Source organism: Diceros bicornis, chromosome 34 (genome assembly GCF_020826845.1).
Source record: "Diceros bicornis minor isolate mBicDic1 chromosome 34, mDicBic1.mat.cur, whole genome shotgun sequence".
Taxonomy (NCBI): domain Eukaryota; kingdom Metazoa; phylum Chordata; class Mammalia; order Perissodactyla; family Rhinocerotidae; genus Diceros; species Diceros bicornis.
In genome coordinates this window covers 31,229,606-31,257,025 of record NC_080773.1, presented here as the reverse complement: position 1 = coordinate 31,257,025, position 27,420 = coordinate 31,229,606, and the positions used below count along the sequence as shown (strand labels likewise).

The 27,420-nt window shown below is 47.9% G+C and overlaps 1 protein-coding gene across 1 annotated transcript; it reads right to left on the bottom strand.

Moving 5' to 3' along the window:
• Window positions 1-6,450: 6,450 nt before the first annotated feature.
• CACNG7 (calcium voltage-gated channel auxiliary subunit gamma 7) lies at window positions 6,451-25,582 on the bottom strand. Its single transcript, XM_058530165.1, has 6 exons — window positions 25,518-25,582; window positions 22,574-22,798; window positions 21,855-21,941; window positions 21,306-21,446; window positions 8,310-8,455; window positions 6,451-7,885 (listed from the first exon to the last, which is right to left on the bottom strand). The coding sequence occupies exons 2-6, from the start codon at window positions 22,767-22,769 to the stop codon at window positions 7,628-7,630; spliced, it is 828 nt and encodes a 275-aa protein (XP_058386148.1). The 5' UTR covers window positions 22,770-22,798; window positions 25,518-25,582; the 3' UTR covers window positions 6,451-7,627.
• Window positions 25,583-27,420: the final 1,838 nt, after the last annotated feature.

Here is a 27,420-nt window from a genome sequence, read left to right as displayed (position 1 = left end):
GGACTTCATGTTGTAAGATAGAAATATTAGACCCACTGATCAACACTTCAGCTCTTAGAAGGACCCTTCAGAAGGGGTGTCACAGAAGATGCAGATTATGGGCCCTTTTGGATCTCATTCCTAAATTTGCTCATGAATTCATCCCACATTATCCAAGACTTCCAATGGGTTTGACCTGGAGACCTAGAGACTGTAGACTCAGAGATAAGTTGGCTAAGCCCCTACCCTTGAAAAGATCCTCCACCCTCATATCCCCTGACCCCACGTGGCAGGCAGAATTCTAAAATGACCTTTCAAGATTCCCATCCCCTGGATGCTCATCCTCTAGAATCCTCTCTGCTTGAGTGTGGGCAAGATTTGTGAATAGGGTGGGGTGTCACTCCCATGATTAGGTTACATTATATGGCAATGTGAAGGGATTTTGCACATGTAATCAGTTGACTTGAAATTAATCAAAGGGAAGCTTATCCTGGGTAGGCCCGACCTAATCAGGTGATCTTTTAAAAAAGGATAAAGAGGGGGCCGGCCCGGTGGCGCAAGCAGTTAAGTGCGCGCGCTCCGCTGCGGCGGCCCGGGGTTCGCTGGTTCGGATCCCGGGCGCGCACCGACGCACTGCTTGGTAAGTCATGCTGTGGCGGCGTCCCATATAAAGTGGAGGAAGATGGGCACCGATGTTAGCCCAGGGCCGTCTTCCTCAGCAAAAAAAAGAGGAGGATTGGCGGATGTTAGCTCAGGGCTGATCTCCTCACAAAAAAAAAAAAAAAAAAAAGGATAAAGAGGTCAGAGACATTCAAAGTGAGAGATTCTCCTGCTGTCCTCAAAAGAGCAAACTGCCCTGTTGTAGAGAGGGCTACGTAGCAAAGACCTGAGAAGGACAACTACTAGCAAGAAAATAGGGACTTCAGTCATACAACCACAAAGAAATGAATTCTACTCAATCTAAGGGAGCTTGGAAGTGGATCTCTCCCTAACTGATCTTCTGGATGAGGACCCAGCCAGCCGACATCTTGATTTCAGTCTTGTGAGACCCTGAGCAGAAGACTCAGTTACACTGTCCTGGATTCCTTATCTACAGACACTGTGAGATAATAAATATGTGTTGTTTTAAGCCACTGCATTTGTGGTAATTTGTTACGCAGCAGTAGATAACTAATACACCCTGTAAATCACATTGTGCTGTGAAGGTCACACAGGGCCAGTCAGCCAGTGTTGCATTAACACCTCCTCATGTCTCCCTCTCCCTCACTACTGACCCCCAGTCAGTCCCAATGTGAAGACCTCTCTCCCTCCTGGGTCTCTTTCATATCTGCTCCCTTCTCTGTCCTGTTCTTGTCTGGACTGTGCCACTGGGTTATGCCACTGGTCTCCCTCCAGTCCAATTTTCACTTGTCCCCGAAGGACTCTTTCTAACATTCAGAGCTAACCCCGTCCTTCCTCTGCTTAAAATTCTCCTATGGCTCCCTATTGCCCTCAGGAGAAAATCTGAGCTCCTTACCTATGTCCTTTTGCCAAAAGCACCAGTCCCATCTTACCTGTCTTCACTGCTGCCTCCTGCCAGCTGGAGTCATTTCCCCTGCTATGCCCAGCTCCTTCATGCCTTTGAAGTTTCTGAGTGTGGCTCCCTTGCCTGGAATCCCCTTCCATCTCTCAGCCATATGCCAAACCCTCTCCGTGCTCTTGAAGATTCAGCTCACATGCTCCTTCGTCCAGGAAGCCTTCCCTGACATCCCTAGTCTGAATCAGGGGTTATAGCCATGCTTCCGCTATTCCCTATCGTGCCTCCCTTATAACACAGTCATCCTGCATTATTACTGGCATGTCAACCGGTCTCCCCCAGCAGTATGGGGGCTGCTCAAGACAGGCACAGGTCTGGTTCACTTTGGGGTCCCCCAGAGCCCAGCCCTGGTAGGCAGGAAGCCCCTGTCCACAGGTGCTGAATGGATGGATGGATGGATGGACGGATGGATGAAGGAGTGAATGAAAGACTCAGGAAATGAGTGGATACATATTCTAGAGTCCCTCCCCTCCAGCAGCCAATCACAACCTCCTGTCCCTGTCCAACCTTTCTCCCCGCCTCATATCCTGAATGTGCTTTTTCCCAGGTGCTTGAGTGTTTCTCATCAACAACAGCTGGGGCCTTTGTGTTTTCTCAAGAGAAACAGAGTGGTGGCGGTGTGTTTTCTAGCTGTACCAGGAAGAGAAATCAGCGTTTCTAAAACGTCCTCATTCAGGGTGAAATGGAAATATTCCAGCGCTGGGGAGTCAGGTGGCCTGAGTTCCAATCCTGGCTTTTCTTTGTCTCCCTGAGGGACCCAGACCCAAACCCTGTTCTCTCTGCGCCTTTATCCTCTTGTCTGTAAAAGGGAATGGGGTGGAGAGGGGGTGCAGTTAGTAATCTCACTCTGAATGTGATGTTCTGGGACTGTGATTCAAAATCATACGTCCAAGGAATTCTGGCAGAGCTTTTTGGGTCTCTGTGAAGACCCTGAAGTTATGTATGAAATTTTGTGAATATAGATATTCTTTTCTGGGGATCCGTAGCTTTTATCTGATTCTCAAAGGGATCCCTAGTCTTCTACAAATTAAGAGTCCTTGCTTATAGATCAATGTAGCAAAATATCATGTGTGTAAAAATAAAGGCAGGAAAAAGGAGAGTACATAAATGCATAGATAATGTGTAAGGCAGATTTTCAGATTTTCACTAGTCATATCTTGGGCCCGATCATTCTTCACTGTGGGGGCCATCCTCTGCACTGTAAGACACTCAGCAGCATCCCTGGACTCTACCCGTTAGATGCCAATAGCACCCCCCAGTTGTGACAACCAAACATGCCCCTTAGACATTGCCCAATGTTCCCTGGAAGACCCCAAGTGGAGAACCACTGGTCTAGAAGAAGAAACTCATGACAATCATTCCTTTTGTGAAGCGAGACTGGGATTGAGAAGAACGAGAAGAAGAAAGTTACTTTTCTCTTTCGCCCTCTCTGCTGCTTAAATTTGAAAATCATGACTAGGTATTTAGTTTGTAATAAAAATGAGTTTATTGTTAAAACAAATTACCTCCATTCAATGGACCACTACATAGCTGTTGAAAAAATGAGGCAAATCTCTACATCTGACATATTGCCTCCATGACACACAGCAGCAGTGCTTAAATCTTTGGTCTCAGGACCCCTCTACGTTCTTAAAAATTGTAGAGGATTCCAAAAGCATTTGTTTATGTGTTTTACGTCTATCAATATTTAACATATTCAAAATTAGAACAAAGAAGATTTTAAAATATGTATTAATTTAAGTAAAATAATAAACTCATTGCATGTTAACATAAACAAGTTATTTTAGGGAAAAATAACCATATTTTCCCAAACAAAAAAATATAGTGGCATTGGTTTATGTATTTTAAAATCTATTCAATGTTTGGCCTAATAGAAAAAAGTTGGATTCTCATATCTGCTTCTACCTTCAATCTATTGTGTTATCATCTGCTAGGAAGCCGCCAAGACTCTGGACTCTATAGACTCATGAGAGACTAAGAATGAAAAAGGAAAATGGTATCTTAGGGTTATTATAAAAATGATTTTGATCTCAAAGACCCCTTAAACAGGTCTCAGGGATGCCCAGGGTGCCTTGGCCACGCTTTGAGAACCACTAATGTGTAGTATTGTTCTGTAAATTAAATGGGTGCATAACACTATGTAAAAATAATGATAGATAGATGAAATTATGTGGCTTCAACATACATGGAGGTATACAGCTCAGGAGACTCCCAGCATTCAAATCTTAGCTTGACCACTTACTAGCTGTGCGACCAGGAAACGGTTAATCGACCTCTCTGCGCTTCAGGATCTCATTTATAAAATGGGGATGATAATAAAAGCACCAACCTCCTTGGGTTATTGAATGTAAAGTGCTTAGGACTTGAATGCAAAGTGACTGGCACATACAAAGCATGCGATAAATTATGCAATTAATTTATGCAAACTATTATTATTAAGCAGCCTTGAAAAACAATAAGGTACAGTTATATAACTGGTACTAAATGGTCTCCATAATACATTGTCATGTGAAATTGGAAGGTACAGAACTGCGTGCATTCTTTGAAATGCTGTGTCAAATAAGCATGTATGTGCTACGTAGTCACCTGTCTGTGGATTTAAACAGGTGTGTATATGTTTCAATATGCATATAGTATTCTTGAAATTATACATTAATGGATGGTAGTACCTCAGGGGGAGGGGGATTTCTGGATGTCAAGAGGTCAGAAGTGGACTGACTTTTCACAGCATTCCTTTCACAAAAGATAAACAAGTCTTTAACTATGGAATCCCATTCCCCTTTTTTGTTTTGTTTTGTTTTGCTGAGGGAGATTCACTGTGAGCTAATGCCTGTGCCAATCCTCCTCTTTTATTTTTTTTTTGTGTGTGTGTGGGACACCACCACAGCATGGCCGGTGAGTGGAGTAGGTCCATGCCCGGGATCCAAATCCACGAACCTGGGCCACCGAAGTGGAGTGCGAGGAACTATAACCACTCAGCCACAGGGCTGGGCCCCCATTCCACTTTTAAAATGTAAAAAACAAAACAACAACCAAAAAAAACTACCTTAATTTTTTAAAAGAACATAAATTTTAGGATTTTAGATTGTTAAGTTCTGGTCAAAATCAGCAAATTTCCGGCACTTGCACCACAATCGACCATCCTGCGGGCAAGACAGACAGCACTAACTGATCAGGGTGGCAGACAGCACCAGTTGATGGGGACATCCTCTCCCACGAGCAGATGTTCAAAATCCTTCTCAACACCGTGTTCCGGGCAGCCACTAGGACTCGATTAATCTTGACAAAGAAGCTGAAACATATTTGCCATCCCAAATCTCAAGCATGACCTCCAGAAATTCCTGAAATCATTGAAAATGACTCAGGATATTTCCCTCAGGGAGTTTGATCCTGCTGAATCTGAATTCTTTCCTGTTAAACTCCCCCCAGGACTCTCCCTGCTCCAGAGGGATTTGGAGTGCTTCTAGCACACTCCCCCTCCTTTTTAACAGAAAAAGAAACCGAAGCCCCAGAGATTCAAAGACCTGCTCAAGGTCACAGAATGAGTTTGCATCAAATTAGTAGTAGTAAAACGCAGCAGCTGGGAGAGAAGACTCAGATCAGACAGGCTGGGTACAAATTCTCCTTTGCCTCCTACTAGCTGGGTGACCTTACCTCCCTGAGTCTCAGTTTCTTCATCTACAAAATGGGGCTATTTGGAGTGCCTAACTCGCAGGATGGTTGGGAGAATCCGATGAGCTAATAAATGAGAAGTGCGCAGCACAGTGACTGACACCTAATGACAGCTTGATAGATGCGGCCATTAAACCACATAGCTTGACAACTGTGGTTGTGGTTGCAGAAGTTGTTCTGATTGCTCCTGAAGAGGCTAAATGTAGACAAGGCAGAGAACTGGAGAGCTGGTACCGTGTTCCCTCTTCAATACATTTCAAGAATAAGCTTATCAAACATTTAGGCTGTTTTCAATCCCTCAGTGTGGTGGGTGAGATCACAGATTTTAGACCCCGCTTTGCAGCCTCCATCCCTCACCTGGGAAATGTGTGTCTGTGTGTGTGTGTGAGATAATTCCTACATACAGGGCTGCTGGGAACACCTCATAAGGTCATATATGGGAGGAAAGTGGGGCTCATAGTAGGTGTGCAATAAATGGTAGCAGTTATTCCTCAAAGAAGTGAGCAAGCCAAGCATTAGGAGAATCCACTGCTCCCTGGTGCGAGAAGGAAGATCAAGTTTTGGAACCAGATGAACCTAGTTTCAGCTCACGGCTCTGTCAATTTCTTCTGTGTGACCCTGGGTGAGTCATTTCGCCTCTATGGACCTATCTGCAAAGTGAGTCCTTTAAGTAAACTCAACGTGCAGGCTTGAGGAGAAAGTTAAATGAAGCAATGAATGTAGAAGGAAGGTGAGTAATGGTAACCCACTCTAAGTGGTCAGAGTAACAACGAGAGTTCATTTTTATTGATCTTGACCTGTCTTTTGCTGTCCTACATGCTTTGCACGGACTTAATTATAAAATGCTCCTGTTAAGAATTATGAGGATTAAGCAATTTAACAAACACCAATCTCATCTTATTCTGCAGCACCCTAGGCTTAGGGCCCTAGGGGTGGAGACCTGGACCCAGCCCCCTTTATCCAATGCCCTTCCCCTGGGGAGGCAGAGACGTGTTTGAAATAAAGTTTATTGAAGTTTCTGTCGATATTTACATATGATACACGGTAAATAACAGAGCCAGGCCCTCCCATCCCACCCCTTCCCCACTCCCAGAGCCCTCCCTCCCCCCAGCCTCGTTAAAAATCGCTGCGTAAAGACAGGTTAACTGCTGCGCTCCTCCCTCCCCCCTCCCCCTAAGATGCAAACTAAAAGCCCCCGTCCCTCCCCTGTCCCCCTCCCCCCACCCCGGGGGCCTTCCTTGTTCCGTGTACAACACTGTGCTACCTCGGCCCTCCTCCCCTAACAAGGGGGGTGGGCGAGTTTCTAGTGTCCCCACCCAATCTGTCCAAGGGGGCGAACGGACCCTTGAAAGAGGCCAGAGTTGGAATTTGAGACGGGAAGGGGGACTTCAATGAGGAGGAGTGCCAGAAAATGGAAGACTTCAAGGTTTGGGGGGTGTCAACCCCCGCTACTGCCTCTCCCTCCCCCGACGGGGCCTCAGGGGGGAAGAGGCGGGCACAGGTGTGGAATTGGCGGAGGAATCTCCTCCACCCTAGCGTCTCCATCTCAGTGTGGTGTGCGGGCTGGATGCACCTAGGGGCTTCGGATGAGCAGGTGGGAAGGAGGAAGGGAGATCGAGTTAGAGAAGGAAGAAAAAGAAGCCAAGGACAGCTGAGACAGCAAGAAGATCCATTAGGCAGCGCCCCCCAAAAGGCAGGTAACCTTCAGGAGGCCGAGAAGAGCCCAGACAGTGAGAAAGAATGGGGTCTCCCAAGGGGGCAGAGAAGAGTGTGTGTGGGGGGCGGGAAGGCCAGATTAACCATACCCGGGGCCTCCAGCCCCTCACCTCACCCTGGAGCTGTGGGCGGAGAAGGAGGCCCCCCCACTGCACCTGAGGACCCCAAAGGTCCAAAGGTGAAATTGGGCCAGGAAAGAGAGGAGTCAAGGCAGAGGGGAGAAGAGGTTGGTTGGCATTCCTGACGGCTGCCAGAACCTACTCTCCAGCCCAGCGCTCCTGCCGCCAGACGAAAGGCTGGGGGCCTCAGGGGAGGTGGGCGCCTGCGCAGCCTACTGCTCGGAAGCAGGTGCACAGCGCAGGGGAACTCCGGGAGGTAATTGGCTGGGAGATGCGGGGCCAGAGGAAAGGAGCGGGCCTTACAGGAAAGGGGGCGGGCTATCGAGGGGGAGGAGCCATCTGGAAGTGGAAGGGGCCAATGAAGTGGAGAGGTCAGGACAGGGGGGAGGAGCAATTGGAAAGAGGGAGGGGTTAGGGCGACGGGGCGGGGCCATTGGGAAGAGGGCGGGGCCTAAAGCTTGCGCAGCATCCTCCAGGTGGGAGCCGGGAGTCCCAAAGAAGGGAGGGGAGCTGCCTTGCGGGGAGACCCGTGAGGAGGAGGAGGGGACCTCCGAGAGGCAGGGCCTCAGCAGGGCGAGGTGGAGATGTGCAGGTGGTCCGGGTACTTGATGGCGGGAGGGTAGTTCTGCGTCATCTGGATGGATACGTCGCTGGAGATGTCGGAGGGGCTGCGGCCGCGGCGCCACGCCTCGGGCTGCAGAAACTGGCCCGAGTAGTCAGAGCAGTCGCTGAGACGCGGGCGGTAGAAGGCCGGGTGCGGGCGGTACATCTCCTCCTCCGCGTAGCGCTTGGTGAACAAGTACACGGACATCACGCCAGCCCCCTGTGGCGAGGCACGATCAGAGTCCCAGAGGCTGGACAGGGGCTCCTCTTACCCCAAGACTCAAAACCCCCAACCCCTCCTCTCCCAGGACCCAAGATTCCAGGCCTGCGGCTTCCTCCTTCCCGAGAACCCAGGAATTAGGGCCCCAGCCCCTCCTTCCCTAGACCTGGGAGTCCAGACCCCCAGCCCCCTGCTCCCTCAGACCCAGGAGTCCACACCCCCAGCCCCCTCCTGCCTCAGACCCAGGAGTCCAGGCCCCCAGCCCATCCTCCCCCAGGATCCAGGAGTCCCAGCCCCCAGCCACCACCTCCCTCTTAATCCAGAGTCCACCCCCCCAGCCTCCTCTTCCTCCTGGACCCAGGAATCAGGCCCCCCAGACCCCTCCCCATTCAAAACTCTAGAGTCTGGGCCCCACAGACATCACCTCTTTGAGTAGGAAGGAGGAAGCAGCGAAGGCAAAAGACCACCCGTAGCGATAGTGGAAATACTGCTCAGAGCTGCTGGGCCTGTTCATGACCTCGTCATTGATGCTGGAAATGTAAAGAACCAAGCCCACCACCAAGGAGAGGCCTGGGGGAGCAGAGGGGTGCCCTGGTCCATTAGCAGTGGACCCCTCTCCCCAGCCCCACACCCTCCTCATCTCACTGCCGTCGTCTCCCTTCCCCTCCCTGCTCTGTCCTGGACCAACTTCCACCTTTTGGAGCCCCTTGTGTGCTGGGCCTTGGCCGGGTGCAGAGTCCTGAGATGCATCAACAACCTCCCCTCCCCCCAAATCTGCCTTCCAGGGGCTCACATTGCAACTGGGGAAGGCAAATCTGGACACTGGTCAACAGTCACACACATGGTGATATGTACTTTAAAGGAAATGGCAGCACAGAGCTCTGTGGCTCCAGAAGAGGCACGAAACCCACCTGGGTGGGAGCGGGGATGGCAGAAGTCCAGGAAAGCTTCCTGGAAGAATGGCTTTGCCCAAGTCATAAAGGATGAGGCCTCTGGGCAGAGGGAACAGCTTGGGCAAAGGCTTGGAGGGGGAACATTGAGCTGATCCACTCATGTAGGTAAAACATGGGCCATGAGCAAAAGAAATGGAGCCAGAGAAGGAGGTAGGGACACAGCCATGATGAGCCTTGCATGCCAGGCTGAGAAGCCTGGCATTGATGCCAAGGGCACCAGGGAGCCATGGAAAGTGTGGATCAGAGGAAGGACAGGGCCAGATCGGAGTGTTGGAAGGCCCTTTTAGGGCTGGTTGGTTCTGGGGAGAGACTGGAGGGGAGAAACTGGAGTTGTGATATTCTAGGAGGAGAGGATGAGGCCTGAGCTGAGGATATGGATAATAATAGCAACAACAACATCAATGATAATAATAATAGCAACTGCTTATACAGGTCTTGCTCTGTGCCAGGCACCATTCTTAGTGTTATATATATATTAACTTATTCAAATTTCACAACAACCCTTTCAAGTAGGTACCATCTTTATCTCCATTTACGATGAAGAAATCGAGGCACATGGAGAAGGTGAGGAGGAGAGATCTGGCTTGAGAATTTTTAAGAGGCAAATATCCTTTCCTCAAGATGAATTTTCTTTTAATCAGTAGCCATACCAAGGGTGGCTTAAGGAGGCTATAAAGTCCCCTGCACTAAATTAATCCAAGTAATCCTTATCAGCATCTTCCCCCAGAATCCTACAAATCATCATCTGTGTGCTCATCACATTCAAAATAAATCTAAATTCCTTCTGCTGCCTACAACAGGGGTCAGCAAATTATGGCCCGAGGGCTAAATCCAGCCCACCTCCTGTTTTTGTATGGCCTCGTAGCCAAGAATGGTTTTTCCTTAATTAAATGGTTGAAAAAAATTAAAAGAAGAATGATGTTTGTGGCACATAAAAGGTATGTGAATTTCACTTGGCAGTTCCTCAAAGTGTTAAAGATAGAATTACCATATGACCCAGTGATTCCACTCCTAGGTGTCTGCCCAAGAGAACGGGAAACATATGTTCACACAAAAACTTGTGCATGAATGTTTGTAGCAGCATTATTCATAATAGCCAAAAAGTGGAAACAACCCAAATGTCTATCAACTGAAAGGATAAACAAAATGTGGTATAGCCATATAAAGGAATATTATTCAGCCAAAAAAAGGAATGAAGTACTGATTTATGCTACCACATGGATGGACCTAGAAAATACACTAAGTGAAAGAAGCCAGATGCAAAAGACCACACACCGTATGGTTCCATTTATAGGAAATGTCCCAAATAGGGAAATCCATAGAGATAGGAAGTAGATTGGTGGCTGCCAGGGAATGGGGTGGAGGGGGGATTATGACTGACTATTAAAGGGTGTGAGGTTTCTTTCTGGGGTGATGAAAATGTTGTGAAATCAGGCAATGGAGATGGTTGTACAACCTTGTGAATATACTAAAAACCAGTGAATTATATGAACTTTAGGTTATGTGATTTATAATATCTCAATTTTAAAAGTATATGCATTTCAAATTTCAGGGTCTATAAATAAAATTGTATTGGAACACAGGCACGTCTGTTTGTTTTCATGATGCCATGGCTGCAACAGCAAAGTTAAATAGTTGCACAGAGACTAACTGTATGGCCAGTTAAGCTGAAAATATTTGTTACCTGGTCTTTTACAGAAAAACTTTCCTGACCCCTGGACTACAATGCCTACATGGTCTGGTGCCTGCCAACAACATCCCTGGTCAGTTTCTCCTTGTTTCCTCTACTTAGACTACGTGAGTCCCCCCGATCCCTTTCTTGAACACATCAAACTCATTTCTGCCTCAGGGCCTTTGCTCCCGCTGCTTCCTCTGCCTGGAATGCTCTCCCCACAGATTTCTCCATGTCTTTTTCTGTCACTCCATTTAGATCTCTCCTCCCTTGTCACCTCTTTAGAAAGGTATCATCTCCTTGTTTTTTTTTTTTAAAAAAAAATGCTCCCTCACTCAAAATAAGAGAAATGCAGATGAAAACTAAGAAGAGATACCATTTCTCATGCATCAGATTGTCAAAAGTTTAAAAGCTTCACAGCATACTGTTTTGGTGAGGCCAGAGGACACAGAAGCTCTTATACGTTGCTGGTGGGAATGCAAAATGGCACAACCCCTATGGAGGGGACTTCAGCCATATCTAACAAAACCACACATGTCTTTATCCTTTAATCCAGCAATCTCACTTCTAGGAATTCACCCTGAAGATACCTGTTCAAGGATATGAGAGCACACGTGCACAAGTTAACTCACTGCAGCATTATTCCAATATGGCACAATATTGGAAATGACCTAGACCCCTACACAGAGGATTAGCGGAATAAACTAGAAAACATCATATAACAGAGTATTGTGCCACTGTGAAATGAGAATGAGGGAGGTCTTTATGATTGATATCACTAAGTTAAAAAAGAAAGTAATGAACACAGGATGCTGCCTTTTACGCATAAAGAAAGGGTACATAAAAATACTTATGTGCATCTGCTGATTTTTGCAAAAAGAGACATAGGAAGTAAAATAAACAAATGAAGTTGATCACCTACAGGAGGGAGGTGAGAACAGCAAGGAGAGATGAGAAGGAACTGGTGTTCCTTTCAGTGCATATTTGTGCATGATTCTGACCTTTGGAACTATGCTAATATTTTATACATGCAAAAAATAAAATCAACAAGGATAGGGAAAAAAACTAAAATTGATACAAGCAAAAATAAATGAAGCTAACTTTATATCAAATGAACAACATAACCACAGGAGTAATTCAAGTAACTTTTGAATACAGTACTTTGATTATATATCTCAGTCTAAAGACAAACAAGATTTCTGCAAAGAAATCTTGAACCTTACTGAGTAGGTTTTTTTGTTGGGAGTGGGCTAGGGATAGCAGTTCTGAAATTATTCTGTGTGTGTTGTAGGGTTGAGCAAATGTGTAAATATACGGATGCTTTGGGGAGCTGAAGTTCTCATTCTGAAAGAAGGAAGATACAGATCAGAATGGGGTAAGGCAAGAAAGAACCCTGTGGTGTTAGGTCTAGTACAAACTCCTGTTTTACCAATATATACCATTTCTCGGCTTTGTGTCCTGAAAGATTGTAGAAGCAGTGACATCTCAGTAGCAATGAGCACACCTAGCACCCAGATTTTGGTCTCTAATATCATCCCCCACTAAATAAGGAACTAGAGATCCCAGGAGAAATAGCTAATTTGAAGCCTGGGGCAGGGGCATAAAAGTGTACTTGGGCCACAAGGTAAGGAAGTGCTCAAAAAAAGAAAGGGACATGTCAAAAAAAGACACAGGAACTAGTTTGAGGGGGGTTCCTGTAGTCCAATTGGAGACAATTTGAACATCAAAATGAATAATAAAAGGAATGGCAGATAACACACTGAATTAAAAAAATGTAAATGCATACTGACATATTTTTAAAGAAAGAAAGAAAAAAAATTCTTCTTTTCAGTGGTATACGTGTAGATGGAAAAACAAAGTTAGAAAACACCATTTGCAGGGCAGACCCAGTGGCAGAGTGGTTAAGTTTGCACATTCTGCTTCAGAAGCTCAGGGTTCCCCAGTTTGGATCCTGGGCACGGACATATTCACCACTCATCAAGCCATGCTGAGATGGCGTCCCATATAGAAGAGCTACAATTCTACAACAATGATACAGAACTATGTACTAGGGCTTTGGGGAGAAAAAAGAAAAAAGAAGAAGATTGGCAACAGGTGTTAGTGCAGGGCCAATCTTCCTCAAAAAAGAAAGAAAGAAAGAAAAGAAAAGAAAACACCATTTGCAACCCTAGTAGTAATATTAGGATTCAGGCGAGTATCATCAGTGGATGTTAAATCACTGGATGATAGACTCTCCCCATGGAATATCTATTAACTACAAAGAGATTTTTTTAAAAAAAGAACTTCCCTTATCGTAAAGGAACCTGGCAGATACCACCTTAACTACGTGATCAAAGCTAAAATCACCAGTAACGGGGCCGACTGACACCATTACCTCCTGAGGTGACCGAGGCACTGCTTCATTTATGTAGGGTTCCTGCTGAAAATGTGTAACCTGAATCCACTTCTGAGGAGACTCTGGGGTATTCTACAGAACAACTGGCTGCACTCTTCAAAAAACGTCAACATGAAAGATTAAAAAAAAAAAAAAGGCAGAGGAACTACATAAAAGATGAAAGGAGACGAAAGAGACACAACGAGGAAATAGAAAGCGTGATCCTAGACTGGATCTCGAATCAGGGGGGAAATGACTATAGAAGACAGCACTGGGACAATTGGTGAAATTTGAATGTGGACTGTGTGTTAACCACAGCACCGTATAAATGTTAAACTTCCTGAATTTCATTATTGTACTGTGGTTAGAAAAGAGAATGCACTTGTTTTTAGGAGACACTTGCTGAAGTATTTAGGGGTGAAGTGTTTGCAACTTGTGTTGGAGTAGTTCCATTAATATACATATATATATACGTATATATATATATACGTATATATATACGTATATATACGTATATATATTGGGCCGGCCCCGTGGCTTAGTGGTTAAGTGTGCGCGCTCCGCTGCTGGCGGCCCGGGTTCGGATCCCGGGCGCGCACCGACGCACAGCTTCTCCGGCCATGCTGAGGCCGCGTCCCACATACAGCAACTAGAAGGATGTGCAGCTACGCCATACAACTATCTACTGGGGCTTTGGGGGAAAAAATAAATAAATAAATAAAATTATTAAAAATATATATATACGTATATATAAAACAGATATAATACATACATACGTACATACATAGAGGGCAAGGAAGAAAGAGAAAGGCAAATGTGGCAAAATGTTAAGGATGTGAAGGATATGAGAGTTCATTGAATTATTTTTGCAAATTTTCTGTAGGTTTAAATTCTTTCCAAAATGAAAAATTTTAAATAAAATAGGTATCCCAAAATGAAGTTTCCCCCCAAGGTGCCAAAGTGTTACTCTGCAAGTTGCTTATTCATTGTTAAGAGAAAAATGTACCTTTTCAATGGAGAGCTCTGATGACCACCACCTTGACCAAGAGTTCGAACTTCCACTCATGGTGGAACAATCTGACATTATTTGCTACCTGAAGTGAGGGCATAGGAAGAACACAGGACCACCTCTGAATCTTCTTGCCGAACATGTTTAACTTGAATCTAATGAAGCCTCCAGTCTAGACATAACTTCCAGGTTACAAAAGATACAAGGAAAGAGGAACAAATTAAATGATGCCATGAGGAAACAATCAAACAAGTCTAGGATGTGGGATATTCTACAAGACACCTCATCCTGTAGTCTTCAAAAGGACAATGATATGGGTCAAGCAAATAATACCTGAGCCACAGATCAATGTTAACATCTGAAAAAGAAAGACAATCAGGGGCTGGCCTGGTGGCATAGTGGTTAAGTTCACACGCTCCGCTTCGGGGTTCACAGGTTCGGATCCCGGGCGTGGACCGACACACAACTTATCAAGCCATGCTGTGGTGGCGTCCCATATAAAGCAGAGGAAGATGGACACGGATGTTAGCCCAGGGACAATCTTCCTCAGCAAAAAGAAGAGGATTGGCAACAGATGTTAGCTCGTGGCTAATCTTCCTCACAAAAAAACAAAAAAGAGAGAGAGAGAGAGAGAGACAACTAGATATGATTATGCCTCCTGATGTATTGCAGCACAATGGAAACAGCACCACCTATCTATGAAGTATTTTTGCCAAAAAAATAAAATAAAATAAAATAAAACTGGATCTGATCAATAACAGTTTTACAGGAAAACACAGGGATGAATGAACATACCACAACACAGGAACACAATCGGAAAAATCCAGAATGTGGGAACCATACAAGACAAATGACCAGATTTCTTCAACAATAAATGGCAAGAAAAAAAGAGGAGAAGGACTGTTACAGGTTTAAAGAGGCTTTGGAGGGGCCGGCCCGGTGGCAGAAGCGGTTAAGCACGCGTGCTCCGCTGCGGTGGCCCGGGGTTCACCGGTTCGGATCCCGGGCACTCACCGACGCACTGCTTGACAAGCCATACTGTGGCAGCATCCCATATAAAGTAGAGGAAGATGGGCACGGGTGTTAGCCCAGGGCCAGTCTTCCCCAGCAAAAAAAGAGGGGGATTGGCAGATGTTAGCTCAGGGCCGATCTTCCTCACAAAAAAAAAAAAAAGAGGCTTTGGAGATCTGTCAACTAAAGGCGCAAGTGGAATCTGGATCCTGATTCGCAACAAAGTAATTGTAAAAAGGCAATTATGAGACAAGTGAGGAAGTTTGACTAAATAGTAAATGATATTAAGCAGCTAGTCTTAATTGTTTGGATATGATAATGGAACTGTGGCTATGTTAAATAACAAAGTACTTATTTCTCAGAAACATACTGAAATATTTGTGGAGGAAAGAATTTAATGTCTGAGACTGGCTTTAAAATAATGCATTGCAGTGCAGAAGGGAGATATGGCAGTATGACTAAGAAAAGATTCGCCGTATGTTGATAATTGTTGAAACTGAGTGAAGGATACATAAGATTTGGTTATTCTGTCCATTCTATATTTTTATAGTGAACTATATTTTAAAAGTCAGTGTTGTAAAAAAAAATAGTGGAACTAGTCTAGACTAAAAAAGACATGAACTAAATGCTATGCATGAACCTAGACTGAATCCTGGTTCTGGGGGAAAAGCTATAAAAGGCATTCTTGAAACAACTGGGACAGTCTGAAAATGGAATGTTACACTATGGAATTATTGTAAAATTTCTAGGTGTGATAATGCTGTTGTAGTAATGTAGAAGAGTGTCCTTACTCTTAAGCAGTGTGTACTAAAATGTTTAGAGATGAACTCTCATGATGCCTGCAACTTACTTTCAAATGGTAAAGCCACACTCTGTGTGTGTGTGTGTGTGTGTGTGTGTGTGGAGAGAGAGAGATAGAATGAGAGTGGGAGAAAGAGAGAGAGAGATTACTGCAAAACATTAGCAAAATGCAGGATCTAGGTAGATCTAGGTAGAGGAAGGTATACCTGTGTTCATTGCACTATTCTAAAGATTTCAAACTTTTCATTAAGAAATTGGAGTGATTGAGGGGGGATAAAATAATGACCCCCCCATCACTCTCCTTCCCTTTAACCAGCTTTATTTTTCTTTGTAGCACTAATCACCACCTAATGTTATATTTTCCATCTGTTTGTAATTTTTTTGGTCATACATCTCCCCCACCTTCACTAGGATGTTTGGAACTAGTCTACCATGTTCCCAAGCGCATTCTTAGCATCTAGCACAAGATCCAGTGCATAATAAATACTACATGAATGGATGAATATACTTGCTACACAACTGGAACTTCCAGAAAAGCTCATTACTTTCTCTCCCTTTTTTAATCCATTCTAAATCCCACCATTCCTCTATCTCCTCTAAGAATGAACTTTTTCTTGCTCTGAACTTCCATAGTGCTTTCAACTTGTAGTATTACATAATTTTGACATTCAAGAAGACAGAGCTCACGAAGTGTTACATGGTGGAAAGGCATTTGAGATAGGTCTTGAGAGACGAGCAGGTTTATAGGAAAGGAATACCAAAGGATGCCCAGAAGCCACACTCATTCGGGTACCCTAGTCAAATAAAGAGGAGTCATCTTGATTTCTTTCTCTCTCTCATCCATCAAGGATGGTCAGTCATCAAGTCATGTCCACTTCACTTCCTGAATCTCTCATAAATCTAACCCCCTTTTTGCACCCCCAAGCCCTCTACCCAGCTAAGGCTTATTCGCTATGCCTGTACCATTGCCCCCAAATCCTTATCTCCCTGTTTTAGATACCGGTTCTTTCTAAAACCCCTACTGCACTCTATCTTGCTCTTGTCAAAATTCTTCCTCGGCTCTCTACTATCCACAGAAGAAGATGTTCACTCTTCAGGCTGACATTCCAGGTGCTTATGATCTGATTTCTGCTAATCACTCCTGCCTCACCGTAAGTCCCATGTTTCACATTACAGTTCTAAATAACAAACATTCTCCTTAAGAAGAGTCAGGAGCGGGGGGTGATGTGAAGGAAACAAATATTTCTAAAGAGAAAGAGGCTCTTGCTGTTGTTGTTGCTTTCTTTTTTGTCTTTAGTAATTTTAAACTATCTAAAAACAATGTCAAAAGGTAAGTTATTCTTGTCATTCTTTCTCCTTCCCAGACATTTTACAGTGGCTCTGGTTCTCCAAAAATAATCTTCTTTTTCTCCTTCCCTCCCCCCTTTCTTTTTCTGTAATCCAATTGTCTCCCTCCCCCCTCCATGACATCTGCTCCAGAATCCTTAGAGCACGGTCGGCAAGAATCACCGACATTCCAAGTTGAATAGAAATAACCTGGCTTTAGAACAATAGGTTTGCAGGACCATGGAGAGCTGCACATGCGTCTACCCCCATCTTAGACGATTTCCAGGGTCTTAACACTAGCTGTGAATTCCATCTCCACTGCCATTTCAGCATCATGCACTTAGATGTCACCTCCTCTTGGAATCCTGGTGACTCCCACCCTCCTCACCTCCCTCACCTCCTCACCACCAACTTGGCACCACTGTGCCAAGTTAATGCATCTTCCCTTTTCCCAGAATGCCCTGAGCTGTCCTTATCATTCCTCCATTCTATAAATATATCAATACCTACTTTGTACCAGCAACTCATCTAGCCTCTGCAGATACAAATGAAAGCATATTTGTAAAAGTCCCCGCCTTTTGGAGTTTACGTTATGGGAGAAGAGGACACAAAACAAATAATATGACTGACAATAGCAATAAATGCTATGAAACAAATATAAAATAGGCAAAGTTATAGTATTGTGGGGGCAAGGCAACATTACGTACTGTTGTCAGAGAAAGAAACTCTGGAAAGGGAAAGTTTGACCCCTTTGAGAATCAGGGAAGAGAGACTTCCAAGCAAGGAGGAATAACGAGCGTAATAGTCCCCAGGTGGGATTGAGACTTACATTTTCAAGGAATAGAAGGAGGCCAGTGTGGCTGAAGTTATAAGCAATGGAGAGAGTGTTAGTGGGTTATAAAATGAGGTCAGAGATCTGAGCGCTAGCCAAATCATGGAAGACCTGTAGGGCAGCACGAGGAGTTTGGACACATTCTAAATGCACCGGGAATCCATTGATGCATTGAAGAGACTTCAGCAGGTGTGTGACAAGCTTTGACTGACATGTAGTTGGGGGTGTTTTGTGATTGACAGCATGTAGCCTCTCATTTAGGATTCAGCCATGTCTCCAGTGCCCAGCACAGGGCCTGGCATGTAGGCTGTCTCTGTAAATGTTTGAGGAGTTAATGAATGAACAGATGAAGAGGACATGTTAAAGATCAGGGGTTAATATGGGCCACGCTTGGGAAACATGCCTTTTATGACCTGGGAAAAGAAAATCAATGTCACTCAGCCTCCTCCCCTCTTCTCTCACCAACCATATCCAGTCAGTCATCGGTTCTATTGATTCTTCTGTCAATATCCTTCTCTTTCAAAGCCACCCAGTCAACTTTATCCTCCCAGCCCCAGCCCCAGCTCAAACCTTATCTGCTATTGCCCAGACCACTGCATTTGGTGGTTGGTTTGCTCATTTCAAGTCTCTTTCCCTCTAGCCCATTCCAAACAGAGGTCCCTGAGAAACGTTTAACACCCATGTGTGACCCAGTCCCTCCTCTGCCCCAATCTTTCCACCACTTTCTCCAGAATTGAATGCCAACTCCACAATTTGCCAGACCTCAGGCAACTCCTGTCTGTCCTTCTAAGTCTTGGTTTCCTCATTGGGAACATGAGGTGGTTGGACTAGACCATTCCATTCCAAGATCTAAGATATGAGTACTATTTCCATCCTTTCAAATCTCCTTCGTTTGTATGATTTTTAATTGTGATGGAGCAACTTAACCTCTGAAAGCTTCTGTTTCCTCAACTGGAAAATGAGAATAATAATGGTATCTGCCTTAGAAGGTGAAGAAAAAGAAATAACAATTTGCGTGAAGCACTTAGAACTTCCCCAAACCACAGCCCTCAATATAGTGTTTACTATTATGGTGGTTGTTGTTACTACTACTGTTCATTTATGTGTGTATTTATTTATTTAAAACTATCACGTGTTGAGCACTCATTATTATAGGCATGGCACTGGGTCAGGCCCTTCAAATCCATTATCTAGACCAGGGGTCAGCAAACTGTGATTTGTCCCGCCACCTGGTTTTTGTATGGTTTGTGCGCTGTAGCTCACATGGTGAGTAAGTGGTAGGATTTGAATGCAAGTCTTTCTAGGTTCACAGCATGTACCTTCAGCCACTACACCCCACAACCTGGAAACTGCATGACTGGATACATTGGGGTGGGGTGCACAGGTCATAGTCTATGAAATGAATTGGAGGAAAGGGTTCAGGATGTAGGGGTCAATCTCTCCAAATTACTCTATTGTTACATCAGAGACCTGACTTCTAGCCCTGATCCTCAGCTTGACCCTGGTGCATTGGTATGAACATGGGTTTTGTGATAAGAATACTTTTAATTCTAATCCCAGCTTGGCCACTGACTAGCTATGTTGCCTCCTCTGACTCCACTTCTGTGAACAGCAAACAATGGAATTTTCCTTCATACGTTTGGGTGGGTCGAATAAAAGTCTCCATGCTACCTATTCTTGCCCCACTTTCTCTCTCTCTAGGCCACTATTTTTCCATCTGAAAAACGATGAGAACTTTCTGCTCTGACACTCTGGGACGGTGGTGTTCTACAGGTCTTATTTTAGCTCAGTGCCTGGCTCCACATGCCATGATTCAAGTCCGCACAGAGGTTGCCCCCTGGTTTCCCCGGAAAAGGTCTCAGCAGGTTAGGTTGGAGGCAAGGAGGAGGTGTAGGCTAGAGAAAGCTGAGTGAGGAGCTGGGAGGAGACTGGGGGAGGGGGTATTTCAAAATCCGTCTTCAACTATTTGCAGAGCCAACTGTAAAGAGGGAGCCAAGCACGGGTCCCAGGGGACAGAATGGAAATGAGACATACAGTGGGGCTTGTTCATAAAATATCAACTGAGTGAAAAGGACCTGAACGGAGTTTAATTAAATTATGTTGAATTAATTTGAACTGAAGTGAAGAATTGAGTCACAATGGATTGAGGTTAGTTGGACCTGATGGATGGAATTAAAAGTATTACAGCTGAGCTGATCTGGGCTGACCTGAGCTGACTTGGGCTGAATCGGACTGTAGCGAGCTGAAATTCGGAGGAGGGTAACATTTCAGAAAGAACTCTACTCTGAAACTCAGGACACTCGAGTCCCTGGGCCCCAGCTTATGCTGGCATCTTGGGCAATTCCCTGCACAATTCCAGACCTCGGTACCCGCATTTCATCAAGTGAGTGCTAATAATAACTCCCAGGCAGAGATGTTATAAGAAGGGTGTCAGATCACGCATGCAAAAGAGCCTCGTATTTCAAAGGAAAAAAGAACTGTAAACCAATATAGAACTCTACCTAATGACACGAATGGTGAAGTATTTAGGGTGAAGTGTACCGGTGCCTGCAACTTACTCTCAAATGCACTTAAAAAAAAAAAAAGATAGATTGATGGATGGTTAGAAATATAGATAGATGGACAGAGAGAGGATAAAGCAAGTCTAGTAATACGTTAATGGTTGACTCTAAGTGGTGGGTACATGAGTGGTCACTCTAAAATTCTTTCAACTTTTCTTTGAAAATTTTTCAAATAAAATGTTGCATAGAAAATAAAGAGCCTTGGGGGCCGGCCCGGTGGCTTAGTGGTTAAGTGCGCGAGCTCTGCTGCTGGGCGGCCCCAGTTCGGATCCCGGGCGCTCACTGACGCACGGCTTCTCTGGCCATACTGAGGCCGCGACCCACATACAGCAACTAGAAGGATGTGCAACTATGACATACAACTGTCTACTGGGGCTTTGGGGGAAAAATAAATAAATAAATAAAATTTAAAAAAAAAAAGAAAAGAAAGAGCCTTGGGATCTGTTGATTGCTAAAATATCAGGAGTGGTTAAAAATACAGCCTCTGGAGGTGAAATGCCTGACTTTGAGTCCCAGCTCTGCCTCTCACTGGTTGTATGGCCTCGAGCAAATGACTTCATCTCTCTGAGAGCTTGTTACCCTATCTGTAAAATGGGGCTATTAATAGCATTTGCCTCACAGGGTTGTTGTGAGTATCAGAACAGAGTCCGGAACCTAATTAGCACCCAGTAAGCGTTCGCTATGATTTGGTCGTCCAAACAACGCTGTGGAATGGGCGCCGCTATCTCCATTTCACAGAGAAGCAGAGTGGGGCTCAGAGAGGTTCTGCAACTCCTCCAGGATTACACAGCAAGGAAGGGGCTTTCTTAGCGGAAGAGCGACCACAGGTTCCTGGAACCTAAAATAGTCCCCCAGCCCCTAAGTCCTTTCCTTGGGCTCACCCGATAGGATGAAGAAGATGCCAGAAACGAAGGCCAGAATGGTCCTCTGTGGGCGGATGTGGCCGATGTTGCTGATGACGAAGGCCGTGAACACGAGGAAGAGACTGACCATGGGGAAGGGAGTGGCTGTGCGCACTGTCTCTGGGGGAGGAGCAACGGGAGAGGCATGGGTGAGCGGGGACTCTCCAGGGGGACACCTGCCCATTCCCCTGACTTCTCCGCTTCCATCACCCCCGCCCCTTTACGTGGCTCCTCCGCTTTCCAGATTCCTCCCCTTTCTGAAAGTTCACTGCTGACTCCACCCTTTCACCCAGGCCACACCCCCTTTGGCTGGACTCTACCCCATTCCCTGCTGACTCCACCCCACTCCAGGCCCCGTCCCTTCAACCTGCCGCCTCCTCCTTACCCAACCACTCTGCCTTCTTTGGAGCCTCCACTCCTGCCCCTCCACCCCGCCGCTTCTCTGGTCCTGCCCTTTCTCCTAGGACCGCCCTGTGATCCCACCCCTTCGTTGACTAACCCCCCACCCCCAACCCCGTTTCTCCTCACTCAGAATGTTCTCTGTGTTTTCCGTCACCAGGTTGATCTCCGGTTCAAGGAAATATTCCGAAGCCACGCAGCGACCCTTCTCTCGGCCTGGAGGGAAGATAAGGAGGTAGGGCGAGAAGAGAGGCTCCTAAACTCTGGAGAGGCAGGGAGGGGCAGGACGCACATTGGGGAGACCCCAGGAAGGGTATGTGAGGCTTCATCCATCTGTACTACTCTTGGGGGTGGCAGAAGGGGGCAAACAGGCGGTCTGAGATCTCCTCTGCAAGCTGCCCTAGAGACCCATGGACAGGGCTGGAACCCTGGGCCCCAAGAGAGGAAGGGCTGTGGGCCAGGACTCCTGAATCTCTAAAGAGGATAACATCTGGGGGGCGGACAGGATTCCTAGAAGAAGAGGTCTCCGTGAAGGCTAGGAGGCATGGATTTTTTTTATCCTGCCCATGCAGCACGGGAACTGTCCAGGGGACAAGTTCTGAACCTAGACTACTACTTCTAAAGGTGGGACTTGGGGGTTCTCTGGAGATTAGGCATCTGGAGATTGTGTGAGCATTGGAGCTCTTAGATTCAGGCAATAAAGGGCTAGAAATAGGATCTCCAGGTAGAACTTTGACTCTCCAGGAGAGAAACAGGATCAGTTTCTGGATTTCTGGAACCCAAAGGATAGGACTATGGATAAGGACTCTAGAGGTCCCAGTGGAGAGGAAGGCAGGTGAGGTCTGTACCTGCGAAGAAGCAGACTCGCCAGAGGCCAGCGTGCAGCGCCATCTTGACCTCCGTGGTCTGGTTCTGCGGCAGCACGGTTCCCTCCTCCATGTATAGCCAATAGTCAGTGCTGACCGCGATGCCCACGAGCAGCAGGCCGCACGCACCAAACACGCTGCTCAGCAGGGTCAGGGCGCGGCTGCTGCAGTGACTCATCCTCAGCGGCGGGGGGCGCCCTGCGGGGCCTGAGGGACCAGAAGCTGCTGTGGAGAGCCCCGCTGGGACCGACTAGAGTCCCCAACCCCATGTAGCCACCTGGGACACTGGATCCAGGCCAGACACCAATACCCCAGAGGAGAACTCTCAAATCTTACCTCTGTGTCCTGACCCATGATCCCATCCCTGGATTTGAACCAGTGACACCAACAATTGACCCTCAGCCCCAGGACTGGGCTTCCCAAACCTGACACTTGTGCTCTGGCCCTGGATCCTGGTCAGAGATGCCAACACCAGACTCTCAACCCCAGGAGAGGATTTCCATCCACAGCCTTTGGCCCAGATCCAGAGGTTGAAACTTGACTCCAGCTATGTGTCTGGATATGGGTCCCAAATATCATGATTCTGATTAGAAACTCAATTTCCAGACTCTCAACCCCAGAACCAGGCCTTCCAACCCTAACCTCATCCCATGACCCCAGCCCCTAATCCTACACACCAAACTCCACCAGAATCCCTAACTTTGAACCTCAAAAACTATTACACTGATCAGGCACTTCAACACTAGGACCAGGCACCCCTTACCCCCCCAACCTTGACTCTGTGCCCTGATCCAAGTCCTCAACCTTGAATACCAGACTCCAGCAAGGGCCCATGACCTCAAGGCTGAGCCAGGATCTAGGTCCCTAGAGTCTGAGTATTGGACCTTGAACACTGGATGTTGAGCAATGTGACCTGTCTAGAAACCCTAACCCAGGCCACCCAATGCTGACTCCATGCCCTGACCTGGCACCCTGACCCCTTTCCTTTGGACTCTGTTTCTCTGAACAGCAACCAGAAATCCTCCAAGTGGGTCACTAACCAAGGTCTGTAACCCCATACCCTGGCCTCAGGCCCTTGACTTCAGGCCTAGCTAAGACCTTGAGCAGAGGACCCCACCTAAGTTTAAATGCTTGGGGTCTTATCTTGACCCTGAACACCCAATTGTAACACCAAGACCTTGACCCATGACCTTCTGACTCTGATCCTGTGCCTTGACCTCAATTTGGTACCCTAATCTGAGATGTTGGCCCACGACCCAGATTCTAGATTCTAGAACCCTAATTTCTCCCATCTCAGATCCAGGCAGGTCCCTGAACCTAGGATGCTAGAACTCCATCCCAGGCCACTGGATCCCAGAACATTGGGACCCAGAGATCCAGAGCCAAGATTTTAGCTAGAGACACCAGAATGTCAAAAACCATGATCTTGGAACCACCCAACTCAGCACCCTAACCAGAGCACTCCAGTCAAACAAGGGATCAGTGCTCTGGACTCTAAAACCCCAGTCAAGAAGTCTAGGATCCGCATTCCCCCAGCCCCCATCACAAGATTCCCAAATTCCCTACCAGAGATTCTGGACTCCAACTCCCATGCTAGGACTTCCAATTACAGACCCTCTTCAACATCCAACCTGGAACCCTGATACCCCTAATGTTGGACCCTCAAAACAAGAGATCCCCAGTTCAAGCTGTGGCCTCCCAAATTCCAATCAAGAATCTGGAGATTCCAATTAGGGAGCTCCTAATCCCTTATCCACCACCTTCATCCCCCACCAAGAACTTTTCCCTAAACCACACCATGCCATGATTTGGGGGACTCACCTGGGATCCCCATCCTATCTCAACCAGAGACCTCTACATCCCTGAATACCAGTGACCCCCATCATCTTTTTAACTATGAAGGTTAAGACCCCTAAACACTCCCCTCATCAATGCAGCCAAGACTTGAGACCCCACTTTCCTTAACCAGGATTCTTGTAGCCTTGTAACTCTGCCCCACCCCACTAAGGACCCTGGAGTCTGAGACAAACTTCACCTTCCCCCATCCCAGCATCCAGTGCCCCCACCCCACCCTGCCCCGCCCCCAGCCTCCTGAGGACTCAGGGATCTAGTTTGGTAGAGCTCCCCATCCCCCCCGTCCCATGGCTCCAAGACTTGACCACCAGCTGCCTGCTCCCCTTCCAGTCCGCTCATCTCGGAAACAGGCATGAAGAACTCTGTCACCTTGACTGTCTTAGTCCCAGGTAGCTAGCCTCAGATCCCTCCACTGGCTCCTCAGACCCCCAGCCAAGACCTTGCCCATTGTCACCCTTCTCACTTTCCTTTTGGAACCCCCCTCCTTCCTTGCTCCGATTCCTCCTCACTCTAAATGGCCCGCCTAGATCGCCTCATTCTCCTCCAGCCTCCAGCCCTTCCTCCTGTGGGACCCTCCCTCCAGGCCTGGAGCCTCCTTCTTATCCTCCTTTATCTCAGCCTTTCCTGGATTCAGCATTCGGATGCCCAGGATCCCATCCTCCAAGCCCCAAGTCCAAACTCCATCTCGCTTCAATCTCCGGGGAGACGTACTCCCCTTTCGGGAGACCTGTTTTCAGATTCACATCCTGCTCTTACCCGGCCTGGCCCTCCCCACTCGTCCAGGACCACCTCCCTCAAGGACCTGGCCTGCACCCTCCCCACTGCCCACAGTCTCTAAGACTCGGACATTGAGAGGATAGCTTCCCCACGCCGGGACCCTCGGACCCGGTTCTCCCGGATTCCCTAGGCCCAAATGTCCCTCCATCCCCCACTGCCTCGAGAACTCGGCCGCCCTGACCTCTCGAATCCCACCACCCTGAGCCACTCAAGCTCCTTTTAGCCCCAACCCCGGGTCCCAGCCACCTCAACGGGAGCCCCCCCCTTCCTTCCAGGACCCTCCCCTCGCGCTCACCTCGCTCAGGGCTGGGCGGACGCTCCGGGCCGCGGGCCCCGCAGCCGCATGACCGGCCCCGCGGCTTCCCCTGGCCACCGCCGCCGCCACCGGGGTCGCCGGTGCCCGCGCCCCCCGCCCCCGCCCCGGAGCCCGGCGTCCCGGCCCCCTCCCGGCCTCCCACCCCCCACCCCCCGCGCCCGCGGCCTCACTCGGCGGACGACGCCGGGAGCTGGGACCGGCGGCAGCTCATTGGCTACTGCGGAGGAGGGGAGGGGCGGGGTGGGAGGGGGGAAAGGATGCAGGGAGGGAGGGAGATGGGCCTTGAGAATGGGGGAGGCAGAGAGCGAGAGAGAATAGAAACAGAGGCAGAGAGCCCGAGAGAGGCAGGGGCACACAGAGAAGCGGGGAGACAGAGCAGAGAATCTAGAGGCACACCGAGACCTCCAGGCCGAGAAATTCTGAGACTCGCAGGTCTGCAGACTGGAGGAGACACAGAGATGGCCTAAAAGAGACAGAGAGAGAAAAGGAGAGACAGAGATCGGGTCTAAGACCCTCCTCCGTCCCCCAGGCTCAGAGATTCTGGGGCCCTGGAAGTGGAGAAGTCAGAGGGGTAAAGGCAGAAAGAGACAGGGAGGCGCTCAGAGGCCTCGGGCTGAGAGATGCTGAGACCCAGAGACCTTGAGCTGGGGAAAGAGACAGAGGCAGAATGAGAGAGAGAGAGAGAACCTGAGAAGGAGAGACAGCAGGGGCAATCCTGGGGGTCTCTTGATGACGACTGGGGCTTTGGACAGGCCTGGGGAGGAGCCTGGGGTCTGGGCGGCTGGAGGAGGCGGGAAGGGGCGTCCCGGGTCGGGGTCCCTAGAGCAGCAGGCGGGCGCAGAGCAGAGCCGGGTCCTGCAGCCGCCGCGGAGCCAGGAGCCGGGCCAGCCCACCCCCCCCCCCGCCGTGATGTCAGCGGGGCCACTCTTAAAGGGGCAGGCCGCCTGCCGAGGGTCGGAGCGGGGGCTGGGGGCCGTGGAGACCGGATGGGGGTATCGCGGCGGTGCTGGGGCTCGGGGGAGCCCCAGCATCCAACTAGACTGAATCCCAGAAACCCAAGAGCATGCAGGGACGAAGAGACGCCGGGGCGTCTCGAGGGAGCCTGCGAGGCTTGGGGGCTCAGTCCCCACAAACACACAGACATAGGCACATTCGACTGACCGGCCCGTGTCCAGGGACTACATTTCCCATCAGCCTTGGCGGTGAGGGGCCGCACTCGGGGGAAGGGTCCGCTGCGGTGTCTTCTGGGAAGTGTGGTCTATTTGGACGGTCCTCTCCACTCCCCCCACTCGCAAGTGGGTCAAGGGAAAGAGGCCCCAGGGCGCGTCAGTCTGCTTTCTGCCTCAGTCGCTGATTCCTAAGCTCACAGGTTCTGGTTGTTTTGGTTTCTCTGTCTCAGGGTCTCTCCCTCTGATCAAGTCTGCGGGTCTCTCTACAGGAGGCTTGCCTTTCATCTTCCGTCTCGGGACTTCCCGGTCGCTGGGTCTCAGTGTGTATTTGTGTGTCTGTAAGCTTGTGTGTTGCTCTGGGTGAATATGCGCATGCTTGCGTCTCTGTGCCCGGGGTCTCTACCTGACACTCTCAGTGGTCTCTGTGCACATCTCTACCTTCTGAGCATGTGTCACTTTGGTCCTCTCTGTGGCTCTCGTCTCTCTCTGTGGGTCTCTGTCTGCCTGTCTCTCTCTCTGGGTCTCTGTCTGCCTCTCTCTCTCTGTGGGTCTCTCTCGGGGTATCTTCTCTCTCGGGTTCTCTGTTCTTTCGCTCTCCTGCTGTGGTCTTCTCCCCTCCCTTTATGGCTCTCTGCGCTTTCCCTCTTTCCCTGCTGCCCCGTCCCCAGCCTCTGTCTGTCTCTCTCTCTGTGTCTATGTACAGTCATTGTCCC